At 33.4% G+C, this 26,896-nt stretch overlaps 1 protein-coding gene and 1 long non-coding RNA gene across 4 annotated transcripts in view; one reads left to right on the plus strand and one right to left on the minus strand.

Moving 5' to 3' along the window:
* The window catches only part of LOC128654673 (uncharacterized), a 139,494-nt gene that overhangs the window by 83,827 nt on the left and 28,771 nt on the right, over positions 1 to 26,896 (minus strand). The window lies entirely within an intron of this gene.
* On the plus strand, positions 11,141 to 17,675 carry SERPINH1 (serpin family H member 1). 3 transcript variants are annotated; one of them, XM_053708710.1, is made up of 6 exons: positions 11,171 to 11,280; positions 12,087 to 12,130; positions 13,849 to 14,540; positions 14,638 to 14,736; positions 15,161 to 15,393; positions 16,507 to 17,675. In XM_053708710.1, the coding sequence occupies exons 3-6, from the start codon at positions 13,883 to 13,885 to the stop codon at positions 16,807 to 16,809; spliced, it is 1,293 nt and encodes a 430-aa protein (XP_053564685.1). In that variant the 5' UTR covers positions 11,171 to 11,280; positions 12,087 to 12,130; positions 13,849 to 13,882; the 3' UTR covers positions 16,810 to 17,675. The 3 variants fall into 3 exon arrangements, with proteins under 3 accessions (XP_053564684.1, XP_053564685.1, XP_053564686.1); XM_053708709.1 differs by lacking the exon at positions 12,087 to 12,130 and having other exon boundaries at positions 11,141 to 11,280; XM_053708711.1 differs by lacking the exons at positions 11,171 to 11,280; positions 12,087 to 12,130 and adding an exon at positions 12,874 to 12,896.

Below are 26,896 nucleotides of genomic sequence, written 5' to 3' on the forward strand. Positions count from 1 at the left end.
CATAGTTACATAAAAGATGTACATAATACAGCCAATATACTAGTACATAGTTACATAGTAGATTTAGATGATACCAGTAGATATACCATTACATAGTTACATAATAGTTGTACATAATACCAGCAGATATACTAGTACATAGTTGCATAGTAGATGTACATAATACCAGTAGATATACTAGTACATAGTTACATAGTAGATGTACATAATACCAGTAGATATACTAGTACATAGTTACATAGTAGATGTACATAATACCAGTAGATATACTAGTACATAGTTACATAGTAGATGTACATAATACCAGTAGATATACTAGTACATAGTTATATAATAGATGTACATAATACCAGTAGATATACTAGTACATAGTTACATAAAAGATGTACATAATACAGCCAATATACTAGTACATAGTTACATAGTTACATAAAAGATGTACATAATACAGCCAATATACTAGTACATAGTTACATAGTTACATAAAATATGTACATAATACAGCCAATATACTAGTACATAGTTACATAGTTACATAAAAGATGTACATAATACAGCCAATATACTAGTACATAGTTACATAGTTACATAAAAGATGTACATAATACAGCCAATATACTAGTACATAGTTACATAGTTACATAAAAGATGTACATAATACAGCCAATATACTAGTACATAGTTACATAGTTACATAAAAGATGTACATAATACAGCCAATATACTAGTACATAGTTACATAGTTACATAAAAGATGTAAATAATACAGCCAATATACTAGTACATAGTTACATAGTTACATAAAAGATGTACATAATACAGCCAATATACTAGTACATAGTTACATAGTTACATAAAAGATGTACATAATACAGCCAATATACTAGTACATAGTTACATAGTAGATTTAGATGATACCAGTAGATATACTAGTACATAGTTACATAGTTACATAAAATATGTACATAATACCAGTAGATATACTAGTACATAGTTACATAGTTACATAAAATATTTACATAATACCAGTAGATATACTAGTACATAGTAACATAAAAGATGTACATAATACCAGTAGATATACTAGTACATAGTTACATAGTTACATAAAAGATGTACATAATACAGCCAATATACTAGTACATAGTTACATAGTTACATAAAAGATGTACATAATACAGCCAATATACTAGTACATAGTTACATAGTTACATAAAAGATGTACATAATACAGCCAATATACTAGTACATAGTTACATAGTAGATTTAGATGATACCAGTAGATATACCATTACATAGTTACATAGTAGTTGTACATAATACCAGCAGATATACTAGTACATAGTTACATAGTAGATGTACATAATAACAGTAGATATACTAGTACATAGTTACATAGTAGCTGTATGTACATAATACCAGTAGATATACTAGTACATAGTAACATAAAAGATGTACATAATACCAGCAGATATACTAGTACATAGTTACATAGTTACATAAAATATGTACATAATACCAGTAGATATACTAGTACATAGTAACATAAAAGATGTACATAATACCAGTAGATATACTAGTACATAGTTACATAGTTACATAAAAGATGTACATAATATAGCCAATATACTAGTACATAGTTACATAGTTACATAAAAGATGTACATAATACAGCCAATATACTAGTACATAGTTACATAATTACATAAAATATGTACATAATACCAGTAGATATACTAGTACATAGTAACATAAAAGATGTACATAATACCAGTAGATATACTAGTACATAGTTACATAGTTACATAAAAGATGTACATAATATAGCCAATATACTAGTACATAGTTACATAGTTACATAAAAGATGTACATAATACAGCCAATATACTAGTACATAGTTACATAGTTACATAAAATATGTACATAATACCAGCAGATATACTAGTACATAGTTACATAGTAGATGCACAAAATACCAATAGATATACTAGTACATAGTTACATAGTAGATGTACATAATACCAGTAGATATACTAGTACATAGTTACATAAAATATGTACATAATACCAGCAGATATACTAGTACATAGTTACATAGTAGATGCACAAAATACCAATAGATATACTAGTACATAGTTACATAGTAGATGTACATAATACCAGTAGATATACTAGTACATAGTTACATAGTAGATGCACAAACTACCAATACATATACTAGTACATAGTTACTTAGTAGATGTACATAATACCAGTAGATATACTACTACATAGTTACACAGTAGATGTACATAATACCAATAGATATACTAGTACATAGTAGATGTACATAATACCAGTAGATATACTAGTACTTAGTTACATAGTAGATGCACCAAATACAAATAGATATACTAGTACATAGTTACATAGTAGATGCACAAAATACCAATGGATATACTAGTACATAGTTACATAGTAGATGTACATAATTACCAGTAGATATACTAGTACATAGTTACATAGCAGATGCACAAAATACCAATAGATATACTAGTACATAGTTACATAGTAGATGTACATAATACCAGTAGATATACTAGTACATAGTTACATAGTAGATGTACATAATACCAGTAGATATACTAGTACATAGTTACATAGTAAAAGTACATAATACCAGTAGATATACTAGTACATATTTACATAGTAGATGTACATAATACCAGCAGATATACTAGTACATAGTTACACAGTAGATGTACATAATACCATCAGATATACTAGTACATAGTTACACAGTAGATGTACATAATACCAGTAGATATACTAGTACATAGTTACATAGTAGATGTACATAATACCAATAGATATACTAGTACATAGTTACATAGTAGATGTACATAATACCAATAGATATACTAGTACATAATTACACAGTAGATGTACATAATACCAGTAGATATACTAGTACATAGTTACATAGTACATGTACATAATACCAGTAGATATAGTAGTACATAGTTACATAGTAGATGTACATAAATCCAGTAGATATACTAGTACATAGTTACATAGTAGATGTATATAATACCAGCAGATATATCAGTACATAGTTACATAGTATATGTACATAATAATAGTAGATATACTAGTAAATAGTTACATAGTAGATGTACATAATACCAGCAGATATACCATTACATAGTTACATAGTAGATGTACATAATACCAGTAGATATACCAGTACATAGTTACATAGTAGATGCACATAATACCAGCAGATATACTAGTAAACAGGTACATAGTAGATGTACATAATACCAGTAGATGTACTAGTAAATAGTTACATAGTAGATGTACATAATACCAGTATATATACTAGTAAATAGTTACATAGTAGATGTACATAATACCAGTAGATATACCAGTACATAGTTACATAGTACCTGTACTTAATACCAGTAGATATACTAGTAAATAGTTACATAGTAGAAGTACATAATACCAGCAGATATACTAGTGCATAGTTACATAGTAGAAGTATATAATACCAGTAGATATACCAGTACATATTTAGCAGCTGTACATAATACCAGAAGATATATGAGTACATAGTTACATAGTAGATGTACATAATACCAGTAGATATACTAGTACATAGTTACATAGTAGATGTACATAATACCAGTAGATATACTAGTACATAGTAGATGTACATAATACCAGTAGATATACTAGTACATAGTTACATAGTAGATGTACATAATACCAATAGATATACTAGTACATAGTTACATAGTAGCTGTACATAATACCAGTAGATATACTAGTACATAGTTACATAGTAGATGTACATAATACCAGTAAATATACCAGTGCATAGTTTTACATAGTAGATGTACATAATACCAGTAGATATACTAGTACATAGTAGATGTACATAATACCAGTAGATATACTAGTACATAGTTACATAGTAGATGTACATAATACCAATAGATATACTAGTACATAGTTACATAGTAGCTGTACATAATACCAGTAGATATACTAGTACATAGTTACATAGTAGATGTACATAATACCAGTAAATATACCAGTGCATAGTTACATAGTAGATGTACATAATACCAGTAGATATACCAGTACATAGTTAAATAGTAGATGTACATAATACCAGCAGATATACTAAAACATAGTTACCCAGTAGATGTACATAATACCAGTAGATATACTAGTACATAGTTACATAGTAGATGTACACAATACCAATAGATATACCAGAACATAGTTACATAATAGATGTACATAATACCAGTAGATATACTAGTACATAGTTACATAGTAGATGTACATAATACCAGCAGATATACTAGTACATATTTACACAGTAGATGTACATAATACCAGTAGATTTACCAGTACATAGTTACATAGTAGATGTACATAATACCAACAGATATACTAAAACATAGTTACACAGTAGATTTACATAATACCATTAGATATACTAGTACATAGTTACATAGTAGATGTACATAATACCAGTAGATATACTAGTACATAGTTACACAGTAAATGTACATAATACCAGTAGATATACTAGTACATAGTTACATAGTAGATGCACATAATACCAGTAGATATACTAATACATAGTTACATAGTAGATGTACATAATACCAGTAGATATACTAGTACATAGTTACATAGTAGATGTACATAATACCAGTAGATATACCATTACATAGTAGATGTACAAAATATCAGTAGATATACCAGTACATAGTTACATAGTAGATGTACATAATACCAATAGATATACTAGTACATAGTTACATAGTAGATGTACATAATACCAGCAGATATACTAGTACATAGTTACACAGTAGATGTACTTAATACCAATAGATATACTAGTACATAGTTACATAGTAGATGTACATAATACCAGTAGATATACCAGTACATAGTTACATAGTAGATGTACATAATACCAGCAATTATACTAGTACATAGTTACATAGTAGATGTACATAATACCAGTAGATATACTAGTACATAGTTACATAGTAGATGTACATAATACCAGCAGATATACTAGTACATAGTTACATAGTAACAGTACATAATACCAGTGGATATACTAGTACATAGTTACATAGTAGATGTACGTAATACCAGCAGATATACTAGTACATAGTTACATAGTAGAAGTACATAATACCAGCAGATATACTAGTACATAGTTACATAATAGAAGTACATAATACCAGCAGATATACTAGTACATAGTTACATAGCAGATGTACATAATACCAGCAGATATACTAGTACATAGTTACATAGCAAATGTACATAATACCAGCAGCTATACTAGTACATAGTTACATAGTAGCTGTACATAATATCAGTAGATATACCAGTACATAGTTCCATAGTAGATGTACATAATACCAGTAGATATACTAGTACATAGTTACATAGTAGATGTACATAATACCAGCAGATATACTAGTACATAGTTACATAGCAAATGTACATAATACCAGCAGCTATACTAGTACATAGTTACATAGTAGCTGTACATAATATCAGTAGATATACCAGTACATAGTTCCATAGTAGATGTACATAATACCAGTAGATATACTAGTACATAGTTACATAGTAGATGTACATAATACCAGTAAATATACTAGTACATAGTTACATAGTAGATTTAGATAATACCAGTAGATATACTAGTACATAGTTACATAGTAGATGTACATAATACCAGCAGATATACTAGTACATAGTTACACAGTAGATGTACATAATACCAGCAGATATACCAGTACATAGTTACATAGTAGGTGTGCATAATACCAGTAGATATACTAGTACATAGTTAAATAATAGATGTACATAATACCAGTAGATATACTAGTACATAGTTACATAGTAGATGTACATAATACCAGTAGATATACCATTACATAGTTACATAGTAGATGTACATAGTACCAGTAGATATACTAGTACATAGTTACATAGTAGATGTACATAATACCAGTAGATATACTAGTACATAGTTACATAGTAGATTTAGATAATACCAGTAGATATACTAGTACATAGTTATATAATAGATGTACATAATACCATTAGATATACTAGTACATAGTTACATAGTAGATTTAGATAATACCAGTAGATATACTAGTACATAGTTACATAGTAGATGTACATAATACCAGTAGATATACTAGTACATAGTTACATAGTAGATGTACATAATACCAGTAGATATACTAGTACATAGTTACATAGTAGATTTAGATAATACCAGTAGATATACTAGTACATAGTTACATAGTAGATGTACATAATACCAGTAGATATACTAGTACATAGTTACATAGTAGATGTACATAATACCAGTAGATATACTAGTACATAGTTACATAGTAGATGTACATAATGCCAGTAGATATACTAGTACATAGTTACATAGTAGATTTAGATAATACCAGTAGATATACTAGTACATAGTTACATAGTAGATGTACCTAATACCAGTAGATATACTAGTACATAGTTACATAGTAGATGTACATAATATCAGTAGATATACTAGTTCATAGTTACATAGTAGATGTACATAATACCAGTAGATATACTAGTACATAGTTACATAGTAGATGTACATAATGCCAGTAGATATACTAGTACATAGTTACATAGTAGATTTAGATAATACCAGTAGATATACTAGTACATAGTTACATAGTAGATTTAGATAATACCAGTAGATATACTAGTACATAGTTACATAGTAGATTTAGATAATACCAGTAGATATACTAGTACATAGTTATATAATAGATGTACATAATACCAGTAGATATACTAGTACATAGTTACATAGTAGATTTAGATAATATCAGTAGATATACCAGTACATAGTTACATAATACCAATAGACATGCAGAAGACCTTACAGCAAAGTAATAGGGTCAAATGAATCGCAAAAATTCAGTAATGTCTTGGTTGCACAAACAGCTGTCCTGAGGATTAATTCATTTACACAGGATGGGCAGAATGACTCTCTTGGATCTGCTATCAAACAAATTCTTAGAGACTTGGGCCTGTTATATCTGTAGAATAAAAGCAACACCTAGAAATCCTGATGATGAATATGAATTTAAATGCATTAGGTTGATAAAAACTACAATTATATTTGAGTTATTTCTTAAGTTTTGGGTAAGTGCATTCAGACTAATTAGTTGAACATGTAAGTGCAGTGAAGGTCACATCACATGTATGTGAGATCAGTTAGTTGTTACGTGCACATGGCATTCTACAGTGACAGATTTACCAGTACATAGTTCCATAGTAGATGTACATAATACCAGTAGATATACTAGTACATAGTTACATAGTAGATGTACATAATACCAGTAAATATACTAGTACATAGTTACATAGTAGATTTAGATAATACCAGTAGATATACTAGTACATAGTTACATAGTAGATGTACATAATACCAGCAGATATACTAGTACATAGTTACACAGTAGATGTACATAATACCAGCAGATATACCAGTACATAGTTACATAGTAGGTGTGCATAATACCAGTAGATATACTAGTACATAGTTAAATAATAGATGTACATAATACCAGTAGATATACTAGTACATAGTTACATAGTAGATGTACATAATACCAGTAGATATACCATTACATAGTTACATAGTAGATGTACATAGTACCAGTAGATATACTAGTACATAGTTACATAGTAGATGTACATAATACCAGTAGATATACTAGTACATAGTTACATAGTAGATTTAGATAATACCAGTAGATATACTAGTACATAGTTATATAATAGATGTACATAATACCATTAGATATACTAGTACATAGTTACATAGTAGATTTAGATAATACCAGTAGATATACTAGTACATAGTTACATAGTAGATGTACATAATACCAGTAGATATACTAGTACATAGTTACATAGTAGATGTACATAATACCAGTAGATATACTAGTACATAGTTACATAGTAGATTTAGATAATACCAGTAGATATACTAGTACATAGTTACATAGTAGATGTACATAATACCAGTAGATATACTAGTACATAGTTACATAGTAGATGTACATAATACCAGTAGATATACTAGTACATAGTTACATAGTAGATGTACATAATGCCAGTAGATATACTAGTACATAGTTACATAGTAGATTTAGATAATACCAGTAGATATACTAGTACATAGTTACATAGTAGATGTACCTAATACCAGTAGATATACTAGTACATAGTTACATAGTAGATGTACATAATATCAGTAGATATACTAGTTCATAGTTACATAGTAGATGTACATAATACCAGTAGATATACTAGTACATAGTTACATAGTAGATGTACATAATGCCAGTAGATATACTAGTACATAGTTACATAGTAGATTTAGATAATACCAGTAGATATACTAGTACATAGTTACATAGTAGATTTAGATAATACCAGTAGATATACTAGTACATAGTTACATAGTAGATTTAGATAATACCAGTAGATATACTAGTACATAGTTATATAATAGATGTACATAATACCAGTAGATATACTAGTACATAGTTACATAGTAGATTTAGATAATATCAGTAGATATACCAGTACATAGTTACATAATACCAATAGACATGCAGAAGACCTTACAGCAAAGTAATAGGGTCAAATGAATCGCAAAAATTCAGTAATGTCTTGGTTGCACAAACAGCTGTCCTGAGGATTAATTCATTTACACAGGATGGGCAGAATGACTCTCTTGGATCTGCTATCAAACAAATTCTTAGAGACTTGGGCCTGTTATATCTGTAGAATAAAAGCAACACCTAGAAATCCTGATGATGAATATGAATTTAAATGCATTAGGTTGATAAAAACTACAATTATATTTGAGTTATTTCTTAAGTTTTGGGTAAGTGCATTCAGACTAATTAGTTGAACATGTAAGTGCAGTGAAGGTCACATCACATGTATGTGAGATCAGTTAGTTGTTACGTGCACATGGCATTCTACAGTGACAGATTTACCAGTACATAGTTCCATAGTAGATGTACATAATACCAGTAGATATACTAGTACATAGTTACATAGTAGATGTACATAATACCAGTAAATATACTAGTACATAGTTACATAGTAGATTTAGATAATACCAGTAGATATACTAGTACATAGTTACATAGTAGATGTACATAATACCAGCAGATATACTAGTACATAGTTACACAGTAGATGTACATAATACCAGCAGATATACCAGTACATAGTTACATAGTAGGTGTGCATAATACCAGTAGATATACTAGTACATAGTTAAATAATAGATGTACATAATACCAGTAGATATACTAGTACATAGTTACATAGTAGATGTACATAATACCAGTAGATATACCATTACATAGTTACATAGTAGATGTACATAGTACCAGTAGATATACTAGTACATAGTTACATAGTAGATGTACATAATACCAGTAGATATACTAGTACATAGTTACATAGTAGATTTAGATAATACCAGTAGATATACTAGTACATAGTTATATAATAGATGTACATAATACCATTAGATATACTAGTACATAGTTACATAGTAGATTTAGATAATACCAGTAGATATACTAGTACATAGTTACATAGTAGATGTACATAATACCAGTAGATATACTAGTACATAGTTACATAGTAGATGTACATAATACCAGTAGATATACTAGTACATAGTTACATAGTAGATTTAGATAATACCAGTAGATATACTAGTACATAGTTACATAGTAGATGTACATAATACCAGTAGATATACTAGTACATAGTTACATAGTAGATGTACATAATACCAGTAGATATACTAGTACATAGTTACATAGTAGATGTACATAATGCCAGTAGATATACTAGTACATAGTTACATAGTAGATTTAGATAATACCAGTAGATATACTAGTACATAGTTACATAGTAGATGTACCTAATACCAGTAGATATACTAGTACATAGTTACATAGTAGATGTACATAATATCAGTAGATATACTAGTTCATAGTTACATAGTAGATGTACATAATACCAGTAGATATACTAGTACATAGTTACATAGTAGATGTACATAATGCCAGTAGATATACTAGTACATAGTTACATAGTAGATTTAGATAATACCAGTAGATATACTAGTACATAGTTACATAGTAGATTTAGATAATACCAGTAGATATACTAGTACATAGTTACATAGTAGATTTAGATAATACCAGTAGATATACTAGTACATAGTTATATAATAGATGTACATAATACCAGTAGATATACTAGTACATAGTTACATAGTAGATTTAGATAATATCAGTAGATATACCAGTACATAGTTACATAATACCAATAGACATGCAGAAGACCTTACAGCAAAGTAATAGGGTCAAATGAATCGCAAAAATTCAGTAATGTCTTGGTTGCACAAACAGCTGTCCTGAGGATTAATTCATTTACACAGGATGGGCAGAATGACTCTCTTGGATCTGCTATCAAACAAATTCTTAGAGACTTGGGCCTGTTATATCTGTAGAATAAAAGCAACACCTAGAAATCCTGATGATGAATATGAATTTAAATGCATTAGGTTGATAAAAACTACAATTATATTTGAGTTATTTCTTAAGTTTTGGGTAAGTGCATTCAGACTAATTAGTTGAACATGTAAGTGCAGTGAAGGTCACATCACATGTATGTGAGATCAGTTAGTTGTTACGTGCACATGGCATTCTACAGTGACAGATTTGCATGCATGTGATTGAGGATTTAATTGCATGTCTTAAGACTCTAAACAATTTGTTTTTATTACATTCAATTCATTTAATAAGAAAGTAAATTCAGTGACTTCCCATTAGGCTATGATGTGTCAAGCTTGGCAAACGTACATTGGCAGCATTAGGACCCAGCTGCAGACAAGCTCATGGGGGCTGTCTCATCTTGCACAGAGGCTGGGAGAGTGAGAAGGGGGGGCTGGGAGACTGGGGACGGAGGGCTGGGAAGAGGAGGACTTCAAAGTTTCTCATTTAAATAAACTTTTCCCAATTTCCAGAACTTTCTTTTGCAGGGTATATAGACCCAGCTGCTGATCCTAGGGCACAGACACCCAGGCAGAGAAGAAGGAGACACTTCAGGAAGACCTGATCTTCAGCAGAGCCCCCCAGGCTTCTTAGGTAAGCTCATTTCTGGATGGCTGTGCCTGTTCTGCATGTCTATTATGTGTTGTATTGTGCTGGGGAGTCTTATGCCCTGTATCTTTTTTTTTTTTTTTTTGCTCAGTCTAAGTAAATCTGTAACAATTTTGTAATTAATATTTATATTCTAAGGTTACAGCCTATAGTATCACATGGTCATATTTTCATTGTACTGAGAGGTTTCCATCAGTATTAAATTTGTGCAATAACTTCCAAAATGCAGAAACTATATAAGTGACTTTGATCTGCTGCAGGAAGAAGTGGTTCACAAATCTGTATTTGTAGTGAAGCCAGTCATTAAATGATAAAAAGTGTTATTTAGGCTCATGGTACTATGTGAGGGAGCCATGTTTGCAGTTTATTGCAGTGATACAGTTGTATTTTTTTGTATGCAATTGGCAAACTCTTTGAATAGCTAAAACTTAAATTAACACTTTTTGGCAGTTTGAATTAGTCATTGTAGGTAAAGCATTTCCTGTTGGGTATCTGTAAAGACAGAGTGCTGCAGCACAGAAAGGGTTAATGGTTTGGCTATAGAGATGCTGACTAGTGTCTGCCACATCAGCACAGAACCCTAATCCCAGTATCACCAGTTACTGGTGCAGAAGAATTTCTCAAGCACCCCAACCAAAGTCACCTTTGCATTAAAGTAACTCACATAATAGTAAGTACCATAGTGAGATTATTTCACTCAACATCTTCTACCTTTCTTAGGAATAGACACTTTGTACCATTAAGATCTATCACTTTGTCCTTTTTGGAATGTTGTTACTTATTTCTTTCAGAATGAAAACTGCAAACGTTGACCTCAGTATGAAACAGTTTCAAGGTATTTTATTACATTTGTTCATCTTGATCTGCAGGTTTAACACAACTGCAGTTTTGTTTTGTTTTTTAACTTCGACGTGGATCTTTAGAATGGACTTCATATATTATTATGCCTTATAGACTGTTAATATATTACAGTTACAAGTACGGGTGTCTGAAACATTGCACTGTTAATATTTATGGATATCACAACACATCACCATTTGAAGAGTTAATTCAATATCTACTGACTATAGAAGAATTAGGCTCTTTTTCCAAATAGTTACAGCCTTGGGCTACAGTTAATAGTTAGGGTGGGGCAGAGGCATTTTAATAATAGACTCTGCCTTTATAAAAAGTTTCCATTACCAACTGCTTGAGACTAAGCTACTAGCTACTACGAGACTAAGTTTAAATACACTGTTACTTCATAGGTTTTAGGCATTTACTTTAAGAAAGTTCAGTTGTAGTGCTCAGTCATCTAAAAACCTATATTTAGCTTTCATTGCTTACACTCAATTTTATTAATGTATCTACTGTTTAATATCAAAATGGTGTAAATTATTGCTACTTCTAATGAAAAAGATAAGTCATGTAAAGTGTAATATCAGTGTATATCTAACAATGAATCTAGGAAATAGCTCCTCCTCTTTCACAGAAACAATGAGCTTGCCCTGAAGGAATGTAGCTGGGCTGTACCATAAAGTTGCTTAAATGGGTGGGAGGGCAAAGGTAAAAAATCACAATGCAGATTCCCATTAACAGCACAGCAACAGTATCCTTGCCTGGTATCTTGTCATCTACTACATTGATTTATTTGATACTTTGTTTCAGAATTTCAGAATTTACAGTACATTTCTGTTATATGGACTCTTCTTCCATCACACTACAAGGCAAACATTTGGAAAGTGTTTCTGTCTGAGCTAAATGTGCAAGATAATGATTTAGTTACGTTGCCATACAGTTATTTTAACCCTTTGGCTGTAAGGAGATTCATGGTTGGGGCATAGGTATTGATTGATATCTTTGTTTTAGCTCTTTATTTGAATTTTCTAGGTTGTGTTTTTGGTTTAAAAAACTTTTTTTTATAATAGCTGCAAATATTTAGTTATGCAGAGAAATTACATTTTTTTTTAATTGATTATCCTTCACTGAAATAATATTTTATTTTATGCTTGTGGGGAGAGGCACTGTCTTACTCTGTCCCGTCAAACAGTTGTGCACATCCTCATAGTATTAAAGTCAAAATAAAAAGTTTCTATATAACTTTTTTTATGCAAAACATGTTAACCTTTTTAAACATTAAGCGTGCATAATAAAAAAAAGATGACTGTCCCTTTAATTACAAGGGAATGCAGGTACATAGGTCAGAGAAGATGCTAAGTTTGTAAGTATGTGTAGTATGTGGAGATTTACAACCCAAAATCTCTTGCAAGGTGCTTTAAACTTTTGACAATTGATTGGTACTATGTGATTGGGTATTAATTTTGTGAAAACTGAGTGCATTTACCAATAACAGCTTTTGTTTGTTAGGTAAAAGAAAAACTGTTTGTTCAGAAAGAGAGATACATCAGTGATAGGTGTGTCTATTAACCTGAATGCTCCATAAAAATAGCTTTTCTCTTTGAGGACTTAAATATCTAAATAAGCAATTTATTTTATTGGGGGGGAAATGTGGTTTGTTTTTGTTTATTTTACTCATTATCTCCCTTATTAAATACTTATTTTTTTCTATTACAGAATTGCTGTATTGCTTCCTACTAATAAAGTCACCATGTGGATGATGAAGATTTTGGCCCTTGGCTTCCTGCTTGCAGTTGATGCAGGAGTGGACAAGAAGGCAGTTGAGAGGAAGGCAGCTGAGAAGAAGGCAGCTGAGAAGAAAGAAACCCAAGATGCGCCTGTTGACAGGAAGATTAGTGAGCAGGCAAACACCCTGGCTGACAGAAGTGCAGGTCTTGCTTTCAATCTCTATCACACAATGGCTAAGGACAAGAGCATTGAAAATATCCTTCTCTCACCAGTGGTCGTAGCTTCTTCTCTCGGTCTGGTGAACCTTGGTGGTAAGGCCAGTACAGCTGCTCAAGCTAAGGCTGTCCTGAGTGTTGACAAGCTAAGTGATGACCACATCAACTCTGGGCTGGCCGAGCTTCTGAATGAGGTCAGCAACTCTACTGCCCGCAATGTCACTTGGAAGATTGGAAATCGACTCTATGGCCCAAGCTCCATCAGCTTCTCTGATGACTTTGTTAAGACCAGCAAGAAGCACTACAACTATGAGCATTCCAAGATCAACTTCCGAGACAAGAGAAGTGCCTTGAAATCCATCAATGAATGGGCTGCCCAGACCACTGATGGAAAACTCCCTGAGGTGACCAGTGATGTGGAGAATACAGATGGAGCCCTCATTGTTAATGCTATGTTTTTTAAACGTAAGTAACCACTCATATTGTTCTAGCTCATTCGTTCAAAAAAATGTGTCTTATTTTGGTTGTTAATAATTGTTTGTTTGTTTCTGTTTTTTTATAGCTCATTGGGATGAGAGATTCCATCACAAAATGGTTGATGACCGTGTCTTCATGGTGACCCGTTCCTTTACCATATCAGTTCCCATGATGCACCGCACAGGTATGTTAAAATAATAATTAAAATATCATATTATTATACTAGCACCTCATGTTCCAAAGTTTGCTATTGAAATATCAACATGAATACTCTTGTAATTGAAATTGTGCAACATTTCATATGTTGACATTGAAGAAAATTGTGGATAGGTTACCATTAGCAGCTGGTTTTAAATTATATGCAATATTATGATCACTGCCATTATAGTAATGACATTGTATCAGTACACAAGACTAAAATGTAATTTGTAAAACCTTTTCGTCTTATTTTAGCAAAATATAAAACAGTAAAATAATCATCTATACTTCTCAATTCACTTTGCATAATTTTTAGTAAAGTGTAGTAGAGTGTCACCTTTTCTTGTCTAGTAGTGTAATAGTGCTGGTGTTTAACATCAAGTAATCCTAAGCATTATGTTTTATTTAAGGTCTGTACAATTACTATGAAGATGAGACCAATAACCTTCAAATTCTGGAGATGCCCCTTGCCCACAAACTCTCCAGCATGATTTTCATTATGCCGTACCATGTGGAGCCTTTGGAAAGGGTGGAGAAACTCCTGACAAGAGAACAGGTGAAGACTTGGCTTTCAAAACTACAGAAGAAGGCAACTGCTGTATCTCTGCCTAAAGTCAGCCTGGAAGTCAGCCACAACCTTCAGGTAAGCAATACACAACTGCCAATAAGAACATAATTTTACAGTGAGACAGGTGGTGATCATGTATGAGCTACAGTCATCTGAAATGTTACAGGACGTTAAGCCAGGGTCTTGAGATGTTGACACCTGAAAACTTAAAGTCAGTTTAGGAATAATTTTCCGCTCCCCCAAGCACAAAGTTCTAGATATGGGGTTTGGCACATAGAGTGCCCACATACAGGTTTTAAAGACCAATAAACTATAATTAAAGTAATCTAGTTTTGTGTAATACATTAGGATATATAGTTTTTTTTTTCCCCCACATTAAACTTATTTCTATCTATAGTAAAGGGAATTGGAAGTCAAAAATTTAATGATGATTGGAATGGAGAGTTCAATTAACTAAAACTACCTCCTTTCTCGTGGTATAGTTGTACTTGAAATTATTATGCTTCTGATAATTGATACACGTGGAAGATCAGTTGGTTCTTTATAATATAAGAACATCTATATTACTTTGTTATGCAACCAAAACATTTTCTTTCATTATTCAAATATTGTAAAAAAAAAAAAACTTGGCAAGTTTACTTCTATTACCAAACTTACATTGATCTGTTGGTATCTTTTGTTGAAAAGCAGCTAGGTAGGCTCAAGAGCTTCCATGTGTTTGGAGTAGTATAGGACAGCAGTTTTGTAAATAAATTGTTATACATTTGCAAGAACACTAGATGGCAGAAGTGATTTCACAAACTGCCACCTTATAGTGCTCTAGACATGTACACGTGACCTACCTAGGTATCTCTTCAACAAAGAATATAATGAGAACTAAGAAAAATTGATAATAGAAGTAAACTGAAATCTATTTATTTTTTGTGTTCTATCAGAATCGTGAAATAGAATTTTTATCTTTCATGTCCCTATATTTACAAAGGTAGCAGTTCATAAATTCTTAACTAAAGAGTCAGCCTTCATTTTTTAAAATGTTGTTGAAAATGAAATTGTTTCAATAACAGGCAATGATTAACATGGAAAGATCTACAATTTAATTCATTTATTTGAATGACCTTGAACTTATTTCTCAAAGACGTATTGACTTTTCCACATTACTTTTTCTAAAAACTCTTATTTTGTTTCTAGAAACACCTGGGTGACCTTGGTTTGACAGAAGCTATTGACAAAACCAAAGCTGATCTTTCCAAAATCTCCGGCAAGAAGGACCTTTATCTGGCCAGCTTGCTTCATGCTGCCGCCCTAGAGTGGGACACAGATGGAAACCCATTTGATGCAGATATCTACAGCAGAGAAGAGATGAGATCACCTAAGCTTTTCTATGCTGACCATCCTTTTGTTTTCCTTATTAAGGACAACAAGACAGACTCCATCCTCTTTATTGGACGATTAGTGAGGCCAAAGGGTGACAAAATGCGTGATGAATTATAGTTCCAAATAGGCACAGGGCAAGTGGGATGGGTAGTCTAAACCTCCTTATTTTTTATTTTCTTTTAAGAAGGTGCTTAATGGATCAAAATACATCTTGGCATTATACATCAATCCATTTTACCTCATCAGAGCATTCCACCAAAGCAAAGTCATCTCTCCTGTAGGTTAGTATTAAAGGCCTCTTGGCTGACCTAAACATACTTGTTCTGGTCTAGTGCATTAATGAGCTACCAAACTCACAATTAAGTTGTATATAATGATATTTATAAATGAATATATATTCACAGGGCCTGATTTACACCAGCAGTACAATTTCTTAACCTTTTTGCCTTAAGACAAAGGTGAAATATTTTAGATAAATAGTCCTTTTTCTGACAGTCTTCTAAAGACCATTTTCTTAATATAAACAAAAATATAATATTTACCAATGAGCTCCCACAACAAATAAGTCAGACTAGAACATAGGACAGACAGGAGAACCTTTAATTTTCTGCCTTGGACATGCTTTCATTTACTGAAAGCTGGCTCTTCTCTCTTTTATGAGGGGTATATTCTGTTTTGTTTTTAGGTTGAATTTTCCAGAATGCAAATGTAAGAATATTACCAATATCTGACTAAACTATGCAAAAACACTAATGGCACTAGGGGTAGTGCCAATGAACATTCTGAGTAAGTGTGTGAAGGGATGTACGTATTTTAAAAAAATAATACAAAAATGTATTAAAAAATCTAACAAGGGGATTTTGAGTTACTTTCACCATGTGGATTCACAAAATCTTTATTTTGTAAAAGTTACAAGTTGTTTGAGAGAAATGTATGGGTGTTTTTTGAATTTTGCAATAAACCTGTTAAAGAAAAAAAAAAAAGCTTTTCATTGTCTATATTTTCTCTAAGAAAAGATTCTTGGCTGTTTGAGTAGTCAGGTAATTCAAGTACTATCAATTTATAATTATAAATAAATAATGAATATACGTGTGTGTCTACACAACTGGGTCTCACACGTGTAGGCTTCTTTTTTTCTTAAAAATCTTAAGGGTACAAATCAACCCACACCTACCCTATAATAAACAAAGTGTTCCAAATCTGTAAAACCATCCTCAATTTACCAAACCCTATCTCAACATTGCCTTTCCCTATTATACTAGATGACTCTTTACCATTTTGTGAGCATTTACGACATACCAACACTTTAGTACTAAATGATACCACAATATCAAATGGAAATAACTTAAAAAACAAAGTAAAACTAATGGAAAGTGGCTTGGAACTATTTAAGAATTTATCCAACATTTCTTATCTACACACCCTAGCAAACATAACCTAATAAGACAGAGACTCCCATTTGAAATCTTATGCTCAGGAAATCCCACAACCAGAGGCACACTATCATTGATATACAAATTACTAATCACACCTGTGCCTTCAGAACTACTTTCATATACTAATGCATGGTCACGTGCTCTCATGACACCTCCATCTAGAGATGAATACAGAACCATATTCCAACGAAATGCTAAAGCATCCATCTCAGCATCAATTCTAGAAACTAATTATAAAATACTGATGAGGTGGTACTTAACCTCCATCTTTTCTAACTCAACTGATGCTGGAGAGATTGTGAAGAAAGAGGCACTTTCATACATATAGGATGGTCTTGTCCAATAATATCACATTTTGGTCCTTAGTGATAAGGGAGATAAATAAATTACTTGACTCACATACCATTTGATCCCACTATCATTCTATTACATAAGCCTATCCCCAAACTAACCAAAACCCACAATAATGCCTTACTTATTCTCAATAGTGCCAAACAAGGTGTACCTAGATACTGGAAACAAAAGATAGCCCCCTCCATTTCAGAATGGCACTCACAAGTAAATTGCACATTCCTACTAGAAAAACTACACTTCCATTTAATGGACCAGATGGAGGTCAGAACTTTTCATTTTCATGGTATTCCTTATAAACTTAGCCCCATAATACATCAATAAATTATAGACCCAATGCAAATGTACGAGATGTCTTTTTTTCTCCTTATTTAGAAAATCCACAAGCAAAACAATTTGCATCTCAATATAATTGCCATGCAACAAACCATAAAGGAAGGTGTGATTCGCAGATCACAAAAAGGAAGAAAAAAGAAAAGAAAAACATAATTTATGTAAGAACTTACTTGATAAATTAATTTCTTTTATAGTGGCAAGAGTCCATGAGCTAGTGACATATGGGATATACATTCCTACCAAGAGGGGGCAAAGCTTCCCAAACCACAAAATGCCTATAAATACACCTCCTACCTCACTCATACCTTAGTTTAACGTGTAGCCAAGAAGTGAGGTGTAAAAGAAGGAGTAAAAAGCATACAAAAAGAGGAACTGCAAAAAATAAAGTGCTTTATACAAAAAATCATAACCACAAAAAAAGGATGGGTCTCATGGCCTCTTGCCACTATGAAAGAAATTAATTTATCAGGTAAGTTCTTACATAAATTATGTTTTCTTTCATGTAAGTGGCAAGAGTCCATGAGCTAGTGACGTATGGGATATAATACCCAAGATGTGGAAAACCACGAGTCACTACAGAGGGAGGGATAAAATAACCGCTAAAACCGCTGAGAAATTAAATCCAAAGTAATTACGTTTTCTTTAAAGAATTAAAAAAAACCTCAAATCAAAGGCATTAGAATCAAACTGGGACAACTGCCTGAAGAACCTTTAAACCGAAGAAGAAAACACATCAAATAGTAAAATTTAGTAAAAGTATGCAAAGAAGACCAAGTTGCTGCTTTGCAAATTTGATCAACTGAAGCTTCATTCTTAAAAGCCCAAGAAGTGGCAACTGATCTAGTAAAATGAGCTGTAATTCTCTGAGGCAGAGAAATCCTCATCAGTAGAAGATACTTCTGTATGCTGTTGATCAATACAAGCTTCATCAAATTTATGAGAGTTTAGGAGAGACTTTTTATGTTTATTTGAAGGCTGAATAGCAGTCATAGCCTTTTCTATAGCCTAGATTTGGAGTTTGGCGTTAGCCGTGAAAACCAGCGTTAGAGGCTCCTAACGCTGGTTTTAGGCTACCTCCGGTATACTATTTGGAGTCACTCAAAAAAGGGTCTAACGCTCACTTTTCAGCCACGACTTTTCCATACCGCAGATCCCCTTATGTCAATTGCGTATCCTATATTTTCAATGGGATCTTTCTAACTCCGGTATTTAGAGTCGTGTCTGAAGTGAGCGTTAGAACTCTAACGACAAAACTCCAGCCGCAGGAAAAAAGTCAGTAGTTAAGAGCTTTCTGGGCTAACGCCGGTTTATAAAGCTCTTAACTACTGTGCTCTAAAGTACACTAACACCCATAAACTACCTATGTACCCCTAAACCGAGGTCCCCCCACATCGCCGCAACTCGATTAATTTTTTTAACCCCTAATCTGCCCCCACAACGTCGCCGCCAGCTACCTACACTTATTAACCCCTAATCTGCCGACCGCAAAGCGCCGCCACCTACGTTATCCTTATGTACCCCTAATCTGCTGCCCCTAACACCGCCGACCCCTATATTATATTTATTAACCCCTAATCTGCCCCCCTCAATGTCGCCTCCACCTGCCTACACTTATTAACCCCTAATCTGCCAAGCGGACCGCACCGCTACTATAATAAAGTTATTAACCCCTAATCCGCCTCACTAACCCTATAATAAATAGTATTAACCCCTAATCTGCCCTCCCTAACATCGCCGACACCTAACTTCAATTATTAACCCCTAATCTGCCGACCGGAGCTCACCGCTATTCTAATAAATGTATTAACCCCTAAAGCTAAGTCTAACCCTAACACTAACACCCCCCTAAATTAAATATAATTTTAATCTAACGAAATTAATTAACTCTTATTAAATAAATTATTCCTATTTAAAGCTAAATACTTACCTGTAAAATAAATCCTAATATAGCTACAATATAAATTATAATTACATTGTAGCTATTTTAGGATTAATATTTATTTTACAGGCAACTTTGTAATTATTTTAACCAGGTACAATAGCTATTAAATAGTTAAGAACTATTTAATAGTTACCTAGTTAAAATAATTACAAAATTACCTGTAAAATAAATCCTAACCTAAGTTACAATTAAACCTAACACTATACTATCATTAAATTAATTAAATAAAATACCTACAATTACCTACAATTAAACCTAACACTACACTATCAATACATTAATTAAATACAATATCTACAAATAACTACAATGAAATAAACTAAAGTTACAAAAAATAAAAAAATATCTACAAACATAAGAAAAATATTACAACAATTTTAAACTAATTACACCTACTCTAAGCCCCCTAATAAAACAACAAAGCCCCCAAAATAAAAAATGCCCTACCCTATTCTAAATTACTAAAGTTAAAAGCTCTTTTACCTTACCAGCCCTGAACAGGGCCCTTTGCGGGGCATGCCCCAAGAAGTTCCGCTCTTTTGCCTATAAAAAAAACATACAATACCCCCCCCCAACATTACAACCCACCACCCACATACCCCTAATCTAACCCAAACCCCCCTTAAATAAACCTAACACTAAGCCCCTGAAGATCTTCCTACCTTATCTTCACCATACCAGGTTCACCGATCCGTCCTGAAGAGGTCCTCCAATGTCCTGATCCAAGCCCAAGCGGGGGGCTGAAGATGTCCATGATCCGGTAGAAGTCTTCATCCAAGCGGGGCAGAAGAGGTCTTCCATCCGATTGAAGTCTTCATCCAAGCGGGGCAGAAGAGGTCTTCCATCCGATTGAAGTCTTCATCCAGGTGGCATCTTCTATCGACATCCATCTGGAGCGGAGCGGCAGCATCCTGAAGACCTCCGACACGGAACATCCATCCTGGCCGACGACTGAACGACGAATGACGGTTCCTTTAAATGACATCATCCAAGATGGCGTCCCTCGAATTCCGATTGGCTGATAGGATTCTATCAGCCAATCGGAATTAAGGTAGGAAAAATCTGATTGGCTGATTGAATCAGCCAATCAGATTTAGCTCGCATTCTATTGGCTGATCGGAACAGCCAATAGAATGCAAGCTCAATCTGATTGGCTGATTGGATCAGCCAATCGGATTGAACTTGATTCTGATTGGCTGATTCCATCAGCCAATCAGAATATTCCTACCTTAATTCCGATTGGCTGATAGAATCCTATCAGCCAATCGGAATTCGAGGGACGCCATCTTGGATGACGTCATTTAAAGGAACCGTCATTCGTCGTTCAGTCGTCGGCCAGGATGGATGTTCCGCGTCGGAGGTCTTCAGGATGCTGCCGCTCCGCTCCAGATGGATGTCGATAGAAGATGCCGCCTGGATGAAGACTTCAATCGGATGGAAGACCTCTTCTGCCCCGCTTGGATGAAGACTTCAATCGGATGGAAGACCTCTTCTGCCCCGCTTGGATGAAGACTTCTACCGGATCATGGACATCTTCAGCCCCCCGCTTGGGCTTGGATCAGGACATCGGAGGAGCTCTTCAGGACGGATCGGTGAACCTGGTATGGTGAAGATAAGGTAGGAAGATCTTCAGGGGCTTAGTGTTAGGTTTATTTAAGGGGGGTTTGGGTTAGATTAGGGGTATGTGGGTGGTGGGTTGTAATGTTGGGGGGGGGGTATTGTATGTTTTTTTTACAGGCAAAAGAGCTGAACTTCTTGGGGCATGCCCCGCAAAGGGCCCTGTTCAGGGCTGGTAAGGTAAAAGAGCTTTTAACTTTAGTAATTTAGAATAGGGTAGGGCATTTTTTATTTTGGGGGGCTTTGTTGTTTTATTAGGGGGCTTAGAGTAGGTGTAATTAGTTTAAAATTGTTGTAATATTTTTCTTATGTTTGTAGATATTTTTTTATTTTTTGTAACTTAGTTCTTTTTTATTTTTTGTACTTTAGTTAGTTTATTTCATTGTAGTTATTTGTAGATATTGTATTTAATTAATGTATTGATAGTGTAGTGTTAGGTTTAATTGTAGGTAATTGTAGGTATTTTATTTAATTAATTTAATGATAGTATAGTGTTAGGTTTAATTGTAATTTAGGTTAGGATTTATTTTACAGGTAATTTTGTAATTATTTTAACTAGGTAACTATTAAATAGTTCTTAACTATTTAATAGCTATTGTACATGGTTAAAATAATTACAAAGTTGCCTGTAAAATAAATATTAATCCTAAAATAGCTACAATGTAATTATAATTTATATTGTAGCTATATTAGGATTTATTTTACAGGTAAGTATTTAGCTTTAAATAGGAATAATTTATTTAATAAGAGTTAATTAATTTCGTTAGATTAAAATTATATTTAATTTAGGGGGGTGTTAGTGTTAGGGTTAGACTTAGCTTTAGGGGTTAATACATTTATTAGAATAGCGGTGAGCTCCGGTCGGCAGATTAGGGGTTAATAATTGAAGTTAGGTGTCGGCGATGTTAGGGAGGGCAGATTAGGGGTTAATACTATTTATTATAGGGTTAGTGAGGCGGATTAGGGGTTAATAACTTTATTATAGTAGCGCTCAGGTCCGCTCGGCAGATTAGGGGTTAATAAGTGTAGGCAGGTGGAGGCGACGTTGTGGGGGGCAGATTAGGGGTTAATAAATATAATATAGGGGTCGGCGATGTTAGGGCAGGAGATTAGGGGTACATAGGGATAATGTAAGTAGCGGCGGTTTACGGAGCGGCAGATTAGGGGTTAATAATAATATGCAGGGGTCAGCGATAGCGGGGGCGGCAGATTAGGGGTTAATAAGTGTAAGGTTAGGGGTGTTTAGACTCGGGGTACATGTTAGAGTGTTAGGTGCAGACGAAGGAAGTGTTTCCGCATAGCAAACTATGGGGCTGCGTTAGGAGCTGAACGCGGCTTTTTTGCAGGTGTTAGGTTTTTTTTCAGCTCAAACAGCCCCATTGTTTTCTATGGGGGAATCGTGCACGAGCACGTTTTTGAGGCTGGCCGCTTGCGTAAGCAACTCTGGTATCGAGAGTTGAAGCTGCGTTAAAAATGCTCTACGCTCCTTTTTTGGAGCCTAACGCAGCCTTTATGTGGACTCTCAATACCAGAGTTATTTTTATGGTGCGGCCAGAAAAAAGCCGGCGTTAGCTACGCGGGTCCTTACCGACAAAACTCTAAATCTAGCCGTATGGCTGCAGCAATATAATCTTTTATTTCTACAGGAATATCATGTACATTAGACTGTGAAGGTTTAACAGTAGATGTATTTGTACTTAAAAAAAAACATTATCAGCATGTAATAATTTTTCATAACAAGTGCCACATATTTGAGCTGAAGAAGTAAGTTCAGCTAATTTACAACATATACACTTAGCTTTGGTAGAGTTGTGTTCAGGCAGCTTAGTTCCTACAATAACATCAGAGGCAGGATCAGTCTGAGACATCTTGCAAAATGTAACAAAAAATAAAAAATAACATTTAAACAAAATATCCAATTTCCTAAAAAGTAGCAGTTTCAGGAATGGGAAAAAATGCTTATGATAAAAATAAGGTAATAATCAAAAGCAATAGATACAAGCCAGACATAGTGTTTTTACAGGAGACACATTTACATGAAATAGAACTTACTAAACTTAAAGTAGGATGGATAGGTGCAGTAGTGGGTACCCCATGTAAAGCCAGGAAAAAAGGTGTGGCAATCCTTTTTAATAAAAAATTGCAATATAACATCTTAAGCTCCGAATTAGACCCAGATGAAAGATTCCTCATTATGCAGGTAATGATAGAAGGTACGCTTTTTAACTTTTGCAATATTTATGCCCCTAATAACCTGGATGTAAATTTCTGGGATAATCTCCAGAGGAAATTACTGCATCTTTACTCAAAAAATCTGATTATTGCAGGGGACTTTAATTTAACTGTCTATCCGACCTTAGACAGGCTTAAACCCTCATTGAATAAAAATAGCAAACAGGAGTCTAAAATTTTCAAAAACTTTATCAGACTACTTCACATTAAGGATATCTGGCGCATTCATAACCCAGATGTAAGACGCTTCTCATGTGAATCCAAAGCACACCAAACAATGTCTCGAATAGATTATTTTTTTGTATCTGAAAATATGTTAAGCCTAGACATGACTACAGATATTAAGGAAATAGTTATATCGGATCATGCAATCTTAACATTATCTATCATATTAAAGCAGATCCAACTTCCGTCCAACAACAGACTTTTCTTCCCAAGACATCTGGCAGACAATGTTAAATTTAAAGCATGGCTGAAAATAAAATGGAAAGAGTTTTTTTATATAAATGCCTCCCCGTATATACACATTGAAACATTATGGGAATCATTTAAGGCCGTAATTAGGGGCGAGATTAAAGCATACTTAATTATCCAAAAAAAGAAAAGTATAATGCGGGATAACCAACTTGCTAACCAGTTACGTAACGCTTATAATACGTACATTAGTGACCAATCAAGAAAATTCTGGGAAGCGTATCAAGTTGTTAAAAAAGAAAGAGAAATCTTTCTAACACAAAAAAGCGCTCAAGATACACTTAGATCCAGGTTTTTCTATTATAGACATGGAGGGAAAGCAGGGAAATTCTTAGCTAATCTAACTAAATCAAAAGAAAAGAAATCCATGATTGAAGCGCTTAAATCTACGTCTGGTAGAACTGTTAAAAGTGAGGACATTGCCAGCTTAGTTATAAATTATTTTCAAGATCTTTATTCGGAAGAGAAAATAGATACATTGAGTAAAAATAATTTTTGGCACAAGATTAAAACTCCTAAAATATCGGATGACCAAAGAGAGATGCTGAATGCCCCTATTACTCTTAATGAAGTACTAAATGCAATAAAGAAAGCAACATCTAACAAAACTGCTGGGCCTGACCAGCTTCCTATAGAATTGTATAAAATACTGTCAGATGACATTGGACAAACTCTGGTCTCTCTTTTTAACAGTTATTATCTGGATAAAAAAATATGTTCTAGATACTTTGCCGCATCACAAATAGTTCTTATCCTTAAGAAAGGTAAGGACAAAGAGCAGATATCTTCATACAGACCGATATCGCTCCTTAACTGCGATTATAAGATCTTGATGAGTATTATTGCTGATCGCTTAAAATCTTCTATCGGGCTCTTGATACATAAGGATCAGGTTGGGTTTATGTCAGGCAGGATTGCTACGGAACTTACGGAAATTACAATTAATTCTAAACCAGTCCTGTCTGCATAAAAACCCAACATCGGATGCTGCCCTAATCTTAATCGATGCAGAAAAAGCCTTCGACTCCATCTCTTGGGATCACCTGTTTACAGCTCTCCCAGGATTTGGAGTCGAGGGGGCGTTTGTCGATTTTATTCGAACAATTTATAAATCCTCAACCTCATCTGTCTTGGTCAACGGTACCCCCACTGCATATTTTCCATTGAATAAAGGTGTACGACAGGGATGTCCATTATCCCCCTACCTTTTTAATCTAGCATTAGAACCACTTGTAATATCTATAAGAAAAGAGATTGAAGGGATTAACCTGGGACACAGGAAAGTCACCACACTTTTATATGCTGATGACCTATTAGTCCTGACCGTTAACACTGCTAAGTATATCCCTTTACTAATCCATATCCTCCAAGAATTTAGTGCATTCTCAGGTTACAAAGTTAACACTCATAAATCAGAATTTTTTTGGTTATGTAAAAATAAAGAATCATACCGGCAACATAATTTTAAAGAAGCTAAATTTAACTTTGTTTACCTGGGGATTAAACTTTCTAAAAACTATAATGAATGGTATGAACTTAACTATTTACCAATTATTACTAAGATTAGGCAGGACTTAGATACTTGGTCGAAATTTTACCTATCTTTATCTGGCAAAATTAACATAATCAAGATGGTGATCTTCCCTAAGCTCCTCTATTTAATGCAAAATCTTCCAGTTATTATAAAGCAAAAAGATATAAAACTACTTAATCAGTTATTTGCACAATTTATTTGGGGGGGGGGGGGGGAAAGGAGGGCCATCGGATTAACAAGACTTGCTTTGCCTAGACAATATGGGGGATTGAGCTTCCCAGA

The sequence above is a fragment of the Bombina bombina genome, chromosome 3 (assembly GCF_027579735.1).
Source record: "Bombina bombina isolate aBomBom1 chromosome 3, aBomBom1.pri, whole genome shotgun sequence".
Classification (NCBI taxonomy): domain Eukaryota; kingdom Metazoa; phylum Chordata; class Amphibia; order Anura; family Bombinatoridae; genus Bombina; species Bombina bombina.

Coding starts and splice junctions, on each gene's coding strand:
- SERPINH1 (XM_053708709.1), top strand. CDS start 13,883: ATGTGGATGATGAAGATTTTGGCCCTTGGCTTCCTGCTTGCAGTTGAT. Junction 14,737..15,160: donor TCCCATGATGCACCGCACAG/GTATGTTAAAAT, acceptor GTTTTATTTAAG/GTCTGTACAATTACTATGAA. Junction 15,394..16,506: donor AAGTCAGCCACAACCTTCAG/GTAAGCAATACA, acceptor TTTTGTTTCTAG/AAACACCTGGGTGACCTTGG.